The sequence below is a fragment of the Colletotrichum godetiae genome, assembly GCF_030913485.1.
Source record: "Colletotrichum godetiae strain CBS 193.32 chromosome Unknown BDP55scaffold_4, whole genome shotgun sequence".
Taxonomy (NCBI): Eukaryota; Fungi; Ascomycota; class Sordariomycetes; order Glomerellales; family Glomerellaceae; genus Colletotrichum; species Colletotrichum godetiae.
The window spans coordinates 814,374-827,954 of record NW_026851252.1 but is presented as its reverse complement, the minus strand read 5'-3'; the positions used below and the strand labels follow the sequence as shown (position 1 = coordinate 827,954).

Sequence of the window (13,581 nt, the reverse complement as noted above, 5' to 3'; positions counted from 1 at the left end):
CTCTGTACAAGAGTTGTGTCACCAGTGGCCGCGTATCCTTATCCCACGCAACGGCCCAAAAACGCCATAACCGAAAAACCCGCTCCGATATTCAAAATGCTTTCAATCTTTGACGCTGTGTGGGATGTGCCCACCGAGTAAGAAAACCTTGGTAAATCGGCCTTGCCTGACGAATCATCACATGCACCGTGCCAAGAACTATGTGATGAACACTTTCTTAAGCTTGTCCATAGGGTAGACCTCGCCGGTGCGCAAATCCTTGACCTGGTCTGGTGGCAATCCAGACTTCTTTGCGTAATCCTCGAGGCGTTCCTTGCCATACGCCCGACTATTCGGCAATAGCAGCAGGTCATGCTCGACGTAACTCTTGGTGTGATGCGCGTAGGGAACGTTGCGGGCAAGATCATTGAGCTCTGTTGAGCATATTGGACAAACGGACTGCGTGCCTGCTGTAGCAGAGGCATTTGTTGCCGTGTTGGCGTCGGCGGCGACGTGCGATGAGTTCAGAGAATGGCAGGCTGGGGTCTTGAGGGCCGAAAGCCCTGATGAGAGAGCGATGTGGAGGAGGGGATATGAAGGCAGAGCCAACAGACTATTGTGGGTGCGGGTGAATAGGTCGGCGAGGGTGTTCCATCGATCTGGGCTGTAGAGGTCTGAGTACACGGCATTGGCAGCCGTCGGTGGATAAGCAAGTAAGCCAAAGGCCTTGCGAAGCTCGTCCGGATATGTCGCCTTGAAAGGAACAAGATATTTCTTCGCGTGGGCGATGGCCTCGAGGAGCTTTGGCTGGGATTGGGTGCGGACGAGCTCGATATACTGCTGGAAGCGGAGCATGAATTCGAGATTACTCTGTTTACACAAGGTCAGTCAATTCGCCAAGCAAAGTTGGGTGTATAGCGAGACGCACATCCATCTTGCGAAGCTCCTTCTTGTTATCCTGGCACCAAGCCAGCGCCTCGACAACACTTCCTCCCCTGAGAGATTCTTGAATTCGACTCATCTGAACGAATGTCTCGACGTCAACCAAGTCATCCATGTTGCGCTCGGTGGTGAGTGCCTGGGCGCTTTCGTTGTAGCCATGACGAAGCAGGTAGTCGACGAGCAAGCGGTCGAGGCGGGCGCGGCTCCAGGCCTCGTATTTAACGTCGTCGACGGAGTGCATGCCGTAGAGATCGCCGAGATGGGAAATGCGGGCACCGGTTTGACGGGTCAGACGGGCCTCTTCCTCGGCGTGAGCAGTGAGCTTGCGCTTGACGCCGCGCATGCGGGCGATCATGCTATCGAGGTTACGGAGGACATCGTCAGGTGATGAGTTGCCCTTGACCGAGGCCGTGGCGGTCTCCTTGAGCAAGGTCTTGATGGCCGAAGAGTCCTTCTCGACGGTAAAGTGGGCGGATCGGAAATTCTTTCGAAGGAGCTCGTACGGGAGGCGGAGGAGGGGTTGATCCTGTCAGTTGGAATGGAGGTTAGTGCTGTGTCTGGATAACTAGCTTCCTGTGACGCAGCGACGTACGAGGAGAAGATGGTCCTGATGCTTGATTGTAGCGTGCTCATGGTCGCCCATCTTGGCGACTTTCACGGACGTGTCAATGGACTACTGGACCTTCTTTTACGTCTTGTTCGTAGGATAAGAAGTTGAATGCTGATGTCGTTGGTATGGCTTGAAAAGTAACCAAAAAGGCGTTCGTCGAAGGCTCGTAGTTGGGAGGTCGGTGCATTGGTACGGCCGCTAGCAGCAGTTGACGTTATGCCGCCGAACGTGGCGGGGCCGGAATCTTTCCGTAACAGAGAGCTGCAGGTCTTTCGGGAAGCTGTCTTGTCATAATTACTACACAATTCTCCAGGTTGCTCCAGATACTTTCGATATTCTAGGAGGCCTGATTACTTGAAAACAAGATTTGAGAACGATTCGTCTGCCCTGCTGCCAAAATCCCAAGTTCTGAAAGGCCGACATTCTTGTCCCTATGTCCAGCTCATGCTTTGAACCTCCATCCATCCATCAGTGACAGACCCGACGTGAAGTGCTGTCTTGCACAGACCGCACGTGTGGCTTATGTCTGCTTATGTAAGGATTCCGTTCGGTGGAGTATGAGCTCGGTCCAGCCACAACCCCGCTCTCCAAGGCTCAGATGTCACTTGCTGCGACCAGCATCCGTAAGCAGATACGATATGAGAGCTTGGGGAGAGGTAGCACTGAAGCGAGGCAGACGGTGGCTAGCAACGGTCGAGACTACTTCGGAGCCGGTGTATCTGCTGTGCTTCTCTTCAAACTGGAATGTCTCACAGCCCATCAGTCAAGTGATTCAAGTTGGCAGCCCACGGGAGCATCAGGTGATTGACGAGGCTCGGCATTTCTCGACGTAGATTCGAAGAGTACCTACGCCCAGATGCACAGAAGGGCGTACGGACTGGGTAGCTAAGGCTAAGAAAGGAGGATAAGCCCACATCTTCAGACCGGTCGAAGCTACCCCTGCTGCAGTCTACCTTACTCGCAGTAGTCTTCCGGTCCATCGCTAACAAGAAGACGACGTGTCGAGCCGGCCAACAGTAAAGAAAGTCGATAACAAGCAACAACACATCTCTCAGGCTGGGGCGCTGTTGCGGCAGGTGCCCCTCTTCGGAATGCGGATTGGCTCGGGGCAATCGGGGAAGGAGGCACCCACTTGGAAGCGACTGCCAGTGGGTGTGGATTCCCAGCCTCTGATTGGCTTTCGGTTCTTCTTGCCTCAGGAGTCAGGCGCACAACCTCCCTCGCGCTCAAGCGTATTTATCTCCAGCCTCACCCACTTTGCACGTGTTCACCCTCTTCCTCTGCCGCGTGACCAGAGCTTCCCGCCGTCGCTCCCCCAAACCGACACGCCCAACTCAACCGGCCCCTTTCAAGCCATCATCCTCTCGGAAAATAATAAGATAAACGCAAGCCTTCGCCCAGGCTACGGCAACCCCAAAGAATCACGATTTTGGAAAAATTCGACGCGTTTTCCTGCTCTTTTGCCAACATTCAACCTCGACTACTAATAAAGAACTACACGGGCGGCTCCATCTGACGAGCCCCCCCCAGCAGCCGCGGCGGCGCGATATCACGAGTTTGATCACGCCGACAACACGTGAACTCCAGCAAAACCCGTGATTTGGCTCACCGCCCAGACCACGCCGCAAAGCACATGATCTAAAGGTATGCGAGCTGTCCCATTTTTCTGACGATCTTCCCGTCTGCCCTATCGTCTCTCATCGCTATCACACTGCACTGCAACGGAAGCACGCTTCCGCAGAACGAATTCTTTTCCTCGTTTGCGCCATTTTTGGGGATGCTGTCTTGTTCAAGCACATCTTGCGATCTGTCGCCCAGCCACAATCAAGCGATTGCGATGGATGGATTTTCACCATTCGACGGCGAAGACCTTCTCTAGTACTCCAGAACAAATCTTTTTTCCAGCAGGAACGGCCTAGCAATCCATACAATTACGTGTTGTCTCTCTCAGATGAGTGTGGCTTATGTCGATTGAAATGCGGCCTAAGCCACGACAATCTCAGGACTCATGTTGAGCCGTGACGCAGATACGGTCTTGTCAATGTCAAGCTTTTCCCACCACGAACCCTCCACAGCGTCGAAGAGCAAGCGCTCCAACATTTTCTCATGAGAAGCGGTCGCTGCGTCAGATTACCACTCAGCTTCGATCAAGTTCATCTTTGCCATCGGTGACGGCTTGCAGAACGTTTGATACTCATCTGACTTGACCCGACCTCTCGCGATTTGCGAACCCATTGCTCTCCCAGGACCCTTGATGCTAACCAACCTCACCTAGTCACCGCTTCATCTAATTGAACCAAGCTTGAGTCGACGCAAAGATTGTGCCCGCTGAACGAGGCTTCGCCTGTCAGCCCTCTTACATTCTCACATTTGAACTAACGTCTCCCCCCCAATCATCCTCAACCACATCAACAATGGCCGACGTCATGAGCGAGCATCCAGACCTGTCGGAGTTGGCTGGCTCTCCATCTCCTGGTCAGAAGCGAAAGCGCGACGACGACTTGTCTGATTCGATGAGCCCTAGTCGAAAGCGCGCGAGTGCTGAAGGACTCTCAGATGTTGACACTGCTCAATTCATTGAGAATGCTGTCGAGGCTGCCCATGCTGCCGCTCAGAATGGCGTCTCCGCCGCCGACTTCAGCGCCCTACAACAAGCTGCTGCTGCTGAGCATTCTGAGGCAGCTGACCCTGCCAATGCTTCCAGCACCGCTGCTGCCGCCCTCGGATCCATGTATCCCACCCTTCATGTGCCTCCCACCACTGAGGAGCAGTTTGCTGCACAAACGAGTAATGATCCTACCCATGGTCAGGACCATGGCTTCGGTCATGCCGACCTGCCGGACGGGCTCCCAGGTCTACCTCCTGTACCTCAGCCCACCAATGGTCTTCAGGCTGTGCAACCTCAGCAATCCCACCAGCCTCACCAGCAGCATCAACCTCCCCCACCCCAGCACCGTTATTCGTCTGGATCAGCCGGCACTCCCGCTAAGAAACCGGACGTTGGCTCAGAGGAATGGCATAAGATGCGTAAAGACAACCACAAAGAGGGTAAGCAACGTTAGGGATGAGATCAATATAGACATGGGCTAATCTAGATACAGTCGAGCGTCGTCGTCGTGAAACGATCAACGAAGGCATCAATGAGTTGGCCAAGATTGTGCCCAATTGCGAGAAGAACAAAGGCTCCATCCTTCAGCGTGCCGTCACCTTCATCAACCAACTCAAGGAGAATGAGACGCAGAACATAGAGAAATGGACTCTTGAGAAGCTGCTTACGGAGCAAGCTATAGCAGAGCTCAGTGCCTCCAATGACAAGCTGAAGCAAGAGTGCGAACGTCTTTACAAGGAACTAGAGACTTGGAAACGAGTTGCTCAGAACGCGGGTCTTTCATACCCCCAGGCGAACAAGGAGGAACCGGCAAGTACGACCTAGAAGGTCTCGGCTCAAGACCAGAACCCTTGCCCTGCGGTCCACGTGGACGCGGCATTGTATCCCCAGCAGGGTTCCATCGAACAGACGGACCATCAACATGATGCTCCGCAGGATCAGCATGATGCCCCTCCTTACGAACCCTTCAGCCTGCCTATCGACGAGGCCAGCGATCTCCCTGGAACTTCCCAGCATCAGAATGCGGATCCTCAATGCCAGTCACCGAACCTCGCCATTGATTATGCTGTCCATCAGCATGACATCCCTCAATGTGAGCCCTCCGCACTTGCTATCGCTCATGCGAATTTTCAGCACCACACTCCTCGGTATCAGCCGTCCGCCTCTTTCGATCCCCTTTGCCAACCACGTCCGATTGACCCTCGGGTGCTTCCTCCCATTCCTCCCAGAAGACTTCACTCGCCTCAAGCTTCTGGATTCGTTGCGTCGGTCCCATGGGGCTTGTGTCAGATCGAGATTCCGGACCCTGATCCTACTTTTTTCTATTCAACTTATACCCCCAGCCAGCAGTAAGCTGCTTTCTCGTTGTTTTCTCAGATTATAAAGCACTATAGCCGTGGTAGATAGGCTATACCATAATCAAACTTGCTCTCTAACTGTCATGTTTTCCCATGCGTATACGGTTTGGTCACAGCGTTGAACAAGACTTTGCGGTGGGCTTGTAGGATTTGGGTGTTTATAACAGGCATTACATGGATCACGGAGCTTTCCTGCTTTATGACATTAATAAGACGCCGGCTCTAGCCATGTGCAAAAACCAAGTTCCGTCTCGTTTGTGACGTATGATGTGTTTAATGTCTTTGCTAAGTAAGTCAATAAAAGTACATGGAGTCGCCATAGACCAACATCCTACCGAGGTCAATACACAGCGTGGCACTCCTCGTCGGTCGGGAGAACCTTAAGGATGTAGGAACTGGGCCCTAGTGGCTAGAGAAGGATAATTCACGATGCAGACAGACTTACGTTCCATTGATGCTTGAATTTGCTCCCAAGGAAGGAAAGTCTAGGTCATGTTTGCAATCAATCGAAGAGGCAGAGACGAACACAGCCGTCGCATCCGTAGGACAAACCTAAGCGAGCCATCGACAAAGTTTGGAGGAGGTATCCGGCTTGAGTGTGAACTCATCTGCCGCACGCTGTTCACATCCAAGGCCGATGCGTACAGTCATAGCACTTGCGCTTAGCCGCAGGAATGCAAGATAATGGTGTGATCTAATCCCTGCCTTGGCTTTCAGAACCCTTCGGTTTGGTTTTGGTTGTTTGTCGAAGACGCAACGTAGCAAATCAGCCCCTTATTCTACCCGTTGCGCGCGGAAGCAGTCGCATGAATGCTTTACTTCTCCAACGACAAACTCTACGTCTCACCATATCTATGACTAGGAGATGATAATCCCCAGCGCTGAGCCTACGTCAACGTACCCTCCTTCCGGCCAGGCGGCTTCAACTCCTTAAGGCCATCGCTGCCCCCTCCGGCCGTAAGAAAAAACGGATGTAATCGCCATTGAAGGAAACGTTCTTGCATGGGAAATCACCCTTTCTTATATGCAGTCAGGACCCCTTTCGGTCTTTTCTTACGTTCCGCGATCCCACTCGCAGCCGGGGAATCCGGAACCCATGTACTCTACCGACAGAAAACCAGCGTAGGTTCGGGGCTACGGAGTCCGCATTCTGCAGTAGCCGGGGAGGGGCGGGGAGGAAGAATAGGACGAAAGTCGCCGCGGATTGGGGCGTGCATCCTGCATGATGCAACAGCACGTCCTTTCCGGCCGAAGCGGGAAGACGGGAGAGGGAGACAGCGCCCGCTGCCGCCCGGCGGCCGGATCGAGGTCCTGACCCCCGAGTTCAGGGGGCTCTGTGGTCAAGGTTGGCCAAGGTTCTGACAGTGTTACTGACTTCCTACGCCGTATTCCGTCGGGATGCAGTTTGTGTTAAAAGGGGAAGAGGCGGGGATAAGGAGAGGGTGGGGGAAAGCGAACACAACCCTCTCCAGCCCCCAGGGAGTTTAGTAACATCTCTTCGCCCTCGGAAATCCTAGATGTTGTTTTGTGATGGTGGCGAAAGTGTTGACGAGCTCTTGCATGGGAGATTTGACCTTCTACTTGATGAAACGGAAGTGCTTGCCAAGGCCCCTTGTATTTTGGTGCAGAATGAACACGCCATGTTTCTCCATTTACTTTAGATGTCGCTCCGACTGGGCAGTCGACGTTGAGGACCATGCTGAGAGAGAAAAACTGCCCACGACACTCATGATGAGTAGTGATTTACGGCGAAACATTCCCCGGTGAAGATGTTTGGGGTGAGATGGGAATAGAAACTTGTTGAAGGCCTGTAGAGTGACACTCATCTCGGGGCTAAGACTTTGAATTACGGTGGTTGGTTAGCAAGCGCTCTGAACCACTGTGATCAACTCAAAGGAGAATCTACTCTTATCTAAGCGCGACACGGTTCTCGCGGACGCGAAAACAAAAACTCAAAATCAGACGACAAAAGTATTTCTATTTGTAAACAGACCCTTCTGCCGACCGCAGCCCGCTGTCATTCTGCATGTCAAACGCCGAGGTTAAATTAAGGCTGCACGAGCACATTTACAATGTTTGCGTGGATGTTTCTGTGAGGTAAGTGATGGCGAGCACGGAGTATTCCGTATACATGGGCCAAACTTCAACTCGAACCCCCCTGACTTCAGGGACATACTTCGTCCTAGCTTCTTCAGCCCTGTTTACGGAGTACATCTCTTGACTTCAGACCAAATTGGTGTGTGTGTGTGTGTGTGTGTGTGTGAATGTGCAGATGGACAAGAGAGGGAACAGATGAAGAAAATGGAGGGGGCGTGTGAGCACATTTCCTAGGCCACGGGTGACGAAGTATCTGTACGAAAAGTACGGATGGAACTAAAAAAGAGTTCCGAAATGATTTACTCTGCAGCGGGAAGTCAAAATCCTCGGGCCGGGCCAGTAGCTTCCCTTCTGACTCTCATTCTCAAATCAAAGTAGTAGAAAATCCCGCGAGGAGCCGGGAGGGTAGGGGAGGACTCCGGAGCGGGATGAAGAAAAAGAAAACAAAAAAGGGACGGAAAGCACGATACAGGTCATCTGTCAGGAGTCACAGGGGGTGGAAAGAGAGAGAGAGAGAAATCAAACGAAATCGAACGATTTGGGATGGAGGGGCGTGTGGTGATGATGGGGATGTATCATGAAAATAAGGTTGAAGTTTGAAAGGAAAAAGAGAGTGGAAGGCACAGAGGGATAAAAAACCAGCCAACAGAAATCAACCCTTGGAAAGAAGGCTCTCAAGGTGTGGTACGCAGAGACCGGTGACTGGCCGCCCGGCGACTCCACTTCTTGACCGGTCAGCGGGGCACCGGTGACCGGGGTGCCACTTTTTATCTTCTCGCGAACCTCACAGCGCCGTAAACTTTGCACCGGCCTCAACTCTCTCACATTCCTACACGGAATACACTCCTGTCGTACACTCCCCCCCTTCCCTTCCTCTTTCCTACCACACCAAACGAACCTTTGAATCACATTTGACATGTCAAAAATTGGATCCAAATTACCGGGATATGAGCAAAAGCAGCACTACGAAGATTCCCTGTCTAGTGCCTATTTGCAAAGTTGGCCCTCACGCCCTCACCTTAGCGTCCGTTGTCTGTCAGATTTACCTGTCAAAAAAAAAACTAAAAAACTTCCTAGCACCTATATATGCAAGCCCGTTGTCAATCCACCCTCCTTGTCCCTCCTTCATTCCAACCCGTCCCGTCCCGTCCGGGACGCCCCCACCGTTTGACATCTCCTCCGTCACAGTGACAGTAACAGCTCTCTTGCCCCCCTACCCATGCCTGCCACCATGTCAATAGACTGGACCCCTAAAAAGCCTAGAGCTTTCTCCCTTTCGCACACACACACACACACAGTGTGCAAGTCATCTAAAACCTCCATCTCGCTAGGAGTGATAAAACGACATACGACGAGGCTAGCCACGTCGTGGAAAGCTGCCGATTGGGGCCGAACCTGGCTAGTGGTCACTGGTTGGGTGCAGGTGGCGATGACAAGCCAAAACAACCAACAATTTCCCCTTGCATTCAGAATTTCCGCTTGACAGGGTTCCAACTCCCACGCGCGAGCTCTGCCTTGCGGATTAGGTTCTCACCTCCATCTCTGAGAAGTGAGAATCATACATTCCAGGCAGTCACACTAAGAAAGATTCATGCACTAAACCCCCTTGGAATGGTCACCCCCAGAGCAGAAGAGCCTCCTTGACGTTGGAAGTTCCATGAGGCTGACACAGTCCAGACAAGCGCCAGCCGGCGCTAAGAGATAACAAAGAAAACAGAAGACGTTTAGACAAGTCGGATACCTAATCTCAACGGCACCTTGCACCTTCACTCGTGAGCTGGGAAAAAAAAACGCTCTCGGGCAAACTGCCGTTCCATTACTGACTATCTATAGTTGGACCACAATGTCCAAGACGGAAAGCCAAAAAGGTAACCAAACTCTTCGAGGTCGTTCAGACAACTCTTGCTTATCCCTCAAAAGCATGATAAGAAAACAAAACTCCCGTCATCATATCATATCAAAAAAATCTTACTTTCTCCCCTTGTTCAAGCCATTGATAGCATTTTCTTTTCTGACACCCTTTTCTCCCGCACCCCGTTGCAGCCGTTTCCACCATTTTCAATAAAGCTCCCACCTCTTCTTCCAAGCGCCTACTCTGGCATGAGATTTGGGAAATAAAAAAAACTAAAAGCAAAAAACAAACGGCCTTAGCCAGCAGCATCACAAGAGTAGAGGGGGGAAGGAAGTAACAAAAGAAAAAAACCAAGTCGTCCTTCTTGTCGTAGAGGCATCCTCCCCTCCGAGTAAACCAATCCGTATATGCTGATGCTCGGGGTTAATACGAAGTCGAAGTAGAGAAAAGAAAATGGGCAAAGTTTGAACAAAAGAAAACGTGTCTCTCATGACAGCGTCAATGCCGTGACACGAGTGTCGGAAAGCCACCGAGCAGATTGTATAAAAATCCCAGCCTCGACCTCGTTGTAAATCAGGAATAAGAACTCCAGCAAATTAGCACGCTTCATCATTCTATTAGACGCGACCCCAACCTGTCGTCGAAATGACAAATGTTCCCGCCCCCCAAATTGCTTCAGATTTTGCTTGTTTGATCTGAAGACTGCTGTCGCCGGCTGCTGCGCTCCGATATGCTTCCGTTGCCGAGTGATTGCTTTTTGACTCGCAGATGATGATACGAAAGTAGAATTGCCGCTCCTTAGGAAAGTGAAAACCAATGGCCGTGCCGACTAAATCCTGGAAAGCCGTCGTTTGGTTTCTCGTGATGTTCTGATATATCCAACCCCTAAGGCCTTGAGGTCGTGGATGTTGTGTAGGCCGCGCCTACTCCGGGAGTACATACTTTGCTGGATTGCTTCCGAAAGCCCGATGATCTTGAAGTCCGGAACACACGCCCGAACTCCTCAAACAGACTGTCGTTTGCGCAAAAATCGTGCAGGTCATTCATGCGTTGCCGCGATGAGCTCCAGTCTCGAGCTGTTCTGTGACTTCCAGCCCGTTCAACTTGTCAAAGACGTAATGATGCCTCGTGCTGGCTAAACCATCTGTCCAAGGTCCGTCTAGGCTCACATCAATGCATTTGCCCTCTTGCGAGTGCTTCCGCTTTCCCGCCCGACCCAGGTAATCCGCGTGTGTCAGTGGGCAGATAATTTGGGAACCCTTGAGAGTTCTGCACCGGTGTTTGATTGGCGCTTACGGGCCGGAAAACCTGATCGAAGCCGCTCCGTGATATGTTATCATACGGTGTGGGAATGTATTGGTTTTGATTGAGTGGCACACTAGGATTTGCAAAGTGTCCTTGTCCGGGTCCGGGTTGCTGAGGTGTGAACGAGTAGACGGAAGCACCACCAGGTGCTGCTGAGCTCCCTTGCCATGACTGCGTATACATCCCGGCGTTGTTGGTAGTGGAGTACTCCGTGGGCGAAGTGTACAAGGACGCGCGGCGGTGCGGATCGTGTGTCGTCGGTACCAAGTCTTGAAGCGGCATGCCGGGCGGGTGGATGTTGTTGGTTTCCACAAAATGGTGCTCGGGATGAATGTTCGAGGACAGCATCTGCGTCGAGTATTGCTGCTGACCACGCATCGGCATTTCGTTCATGTAAGCGCCTCCATGCAAGGGCCCGGTCGGACTATGATCACTGGTCGAGTTGTGCAAGAGTTCGTGCGGTGCTCCTGTCTTCGATGGCGATACGCTAGATGTGATCGAGGGATGTTCATCCTCTTCCTTGACAAAGCCGTTGTCTTCGTTGTCCGAGGCATAATTCTCTGAGAATTTATCCTCCGACATGACGAAAACCTGAGCGTCCCCATCTGTAACTTGTTAGCAGGAGTCTGTCGGTGTAACAAAATTTGCGCTTACCAACTTCGCCGTTCTTGTACCTCTCCTCCATCTTGGCAACCTTGAAAATCTCATCGAGATACGGCTTCTTCTTAGCATTTGTCTTGTTCTCTTTGTCCGCGAAGAAAGCCGACATGGCTTCCGTCGTAGCTTCTTCGAGCTTAAGAATGCTCAAGTTCATTTTGCGGATGGCCGGATGCTGCTTCTCAGGTGGTTCCACAATCATCCGAAGTATGTGACACAGAAGATGGACTCGCTCTGATTCCAATAGTCAATGGGTGCACCTGGAAGGGGTGCTCACTTGAAGAAGATCTTACCTCGCTTGTACAGATGATCAGGCTCCTTGTGTCTGACCTTCTCTTCTTTCGTAGGTCCCCATGGCTTAGGCCACCAGTCCGGGGCCTTTTCGTCTTGACCAGTATAGGGATGATTCGTCTGCTTCTTGGGCTCGACCACTTTGACCCAAGCCTTGGCGATGAGTTTGCAAGCTGTTTGCTGACAGTTTTTGAATCGTTGCTCGTAGAGATTCCACAAGTCCTTATCGTCGCCAACTTTCAATGTCTTCTTGGAGCTGGATGCAACCACAATCGCAATGTCGTCGTCGTCGTTTGCTGGTCTCCGATAGCCGCCACCCATGCCTGCTCTGTGCCTCTTGCGCGTCTTGTAGCTTCCATCCTCATCATAGATATCGCCCCCAAGTCGACGACGATCGTGTGTTCGGTGCCCATAACTGCCGCCAAATGCTTGTTGATAGCCATCACCGTCGATGCTGAATTCGGAATCATCATGAATAGGGGCAGCAACTGCGTTGTGGGGTTTAGTATGCGTTTAGTACGGCACAGTTTGGACAAGAACCCACCGGGACGCACACCACTCGCGTGGCTGACGTTATTGACATGACGAACAAAATTCTTCAGGTTGAAGAATTTGCTGTAAGCATTAGGTTGATGCCTTTCTGGCGTGTTCGTGAACACCTGTGTAGAGCCATCGTCCAACACAGCTACCATGAAGAATTTCTTGGCTGGAATGTTGCAGTGATCACGTAGGGCCTTCTCGATATCCTAATGACAGTCAGCGCTCTACGTCAGTCGTCAATAGCGTTGCGACTACTCACAATCGGAGGTCTACGAGCGTCACGAGCTTCGTGGTATCTACCATCCTCGGGCGGTGGAGGGTCAATTGGAAACCTTTCCGGGTGCCATTGCCGAGGGTAAGGCTCCCTGTAGTCGCGGACCATGGTCACGGCACAAATAGCCCAGAGAGCAAGCCGACAGAAATAAAAGTTGCGTCCACTTTTCAAGCCAGGAGAACCGAGTCGTCGTTTGAGCGAGTCTTAAGAGGCTATCGTATGCGATTCAGGCGTGTAACGCTGCCGGCCAAATACAGAAGGTGATGGGGCGAATACGATGTGTAACTACGCAATGGTTAGACAACATCGAGGTGCTGATATCTGCATTCGAGTATCCTACAAGATGCGGTGAAGGGTGAGACTTCTGAGAGATGATTGTTGTAGAACAGAAGTATGTGTGTAGGAGGGGACCATAAAAGTCAGACCTCAATGTGACCTCGTAATGGTCAAGCCTAGCACAAGGCAAAAATGTGTTGTTTTGGGGGAGGTTCAAGCTTAATGCCCGCAGGAGGTTGTTGGGGCTTGGCTGTGATATGTCGAAATGACTGCGCGAGGGTAGATGCAGTAGAGAGCCAGCCAGACTCGCACCGACGTTTGTTTAGCGGGTTGCTCAGTAGATATTCCAAAGTCCGGCAGAAGGACACCAGACAGATTGGGATCCAGAGCAGACCAACACAAAATGAGCGTGATCTTGGGTCGGGCCGTCAGTGTTGGCTAGGCGAATAGCTTCCGAGCGTGGATCTTGTGGCAGAGAAATTGCTGGATACTGTTTCGTGGCTGAAGAGACGAAATTGACAGTCCAAGTGAAAGATACGACAAAGCAGGAGGTTTGTGACCCGTCAGGGGCGTTACGGGTTTTTGGGAGAAAAAGGTCGGCGGCGAGAGCGGGACCGGGTGGTTCAAACAGATCTATCAGTTCGCGAAACTGGGCGCCAGGGCGGACCTCAAAGTCCTCTTTGTTTTCAAGACGGCTTGAGACATCGGGGGGAGAGCCTCTCCACTGGTTCGCGGTTTTGTCTTAGAGCACAACTCTCCACGCAATGTCTCGGGGAGGGAAGGGTGATGTGT

The 13,581-nt window shown here is 51.9% G+C and overlaps 3 protein-coding genes across 3 annotated transcripts; 1 reads left to right on the top strand and 2 right to left on the bottom strand.

Annotated features, from left to right (window-relative positions):
- Window positions 1-81: 81 nt before the first annotated feature.
- BDP55DRAFT_263194 (CTLH/CRA C-terminal to lish motif domain-containing protein) lies at window positions 82-2,040 on the bottom strand. The gene is made up of 4 exons (XM_060566350.1): window positions 1,886-2,040; window positions 1,514-1,815; window positions 908-1,447; window positions 82-849 (listed from the first exon to the last, which is right to left on the bottom strand). The coding sequence occupies exons 2-4, from the start codon at window positions 1,562-1,564 to the stop codon at window positions 199-201; spliced, it is 1,242 nt and encodes a 413-aa protein (XP_060435069.1). The 5' UTR covers window positions 1,565-1,815; window positions 1,886-2,040; the 3' UTR covers window positions 82-198.
- Window positions 2,041-3,945: 1,905 nt separating this feature from the next.
- Window positions 3,946-4,964, top strand: BDP55DRAFT_690294 (helix-loop-helix DNA-binding domain-containing protein; the record flags this gene model as incomplete). Its single annotated transcript, XM_060576845.1, has 2 exons — window positions 3,946-4,579; window positions 4,633-4,964. The coding sequence occupies 2 exons, from the start codon at window positions 3,946-3,948 to the stop codon at window positions 4,962-4,964; spliced, it is 966 nt and encodes a 321-aa protein (XP_060435068.1).
- A 5,652-nt stretch (window positions 4,965-10,616) lies between these two features.
- Window positions 10,617-12,621, bottom strand: BDP55DRAFT_541662 (uncharacterized protein; the record flags this gene model as incomplete). The annotated part of the gene is made up of 5 exons (XM_060568241.1): window positions 10,617-11,362; window positions 11,406-11,642; window positions 11,702-12,187; window positions 12,244-12,445; window positions 12,499-12,621. 5 exons carry the CDS (start codon window positions 12,619-12,621, stop codon window positions 10,617-10,619), a joined length of 1,794 nt encoding a protein of 597 aa, XP_060435067.1.
- Window positions 12,622-13,581: the final 960 nt, after the last annotated feature.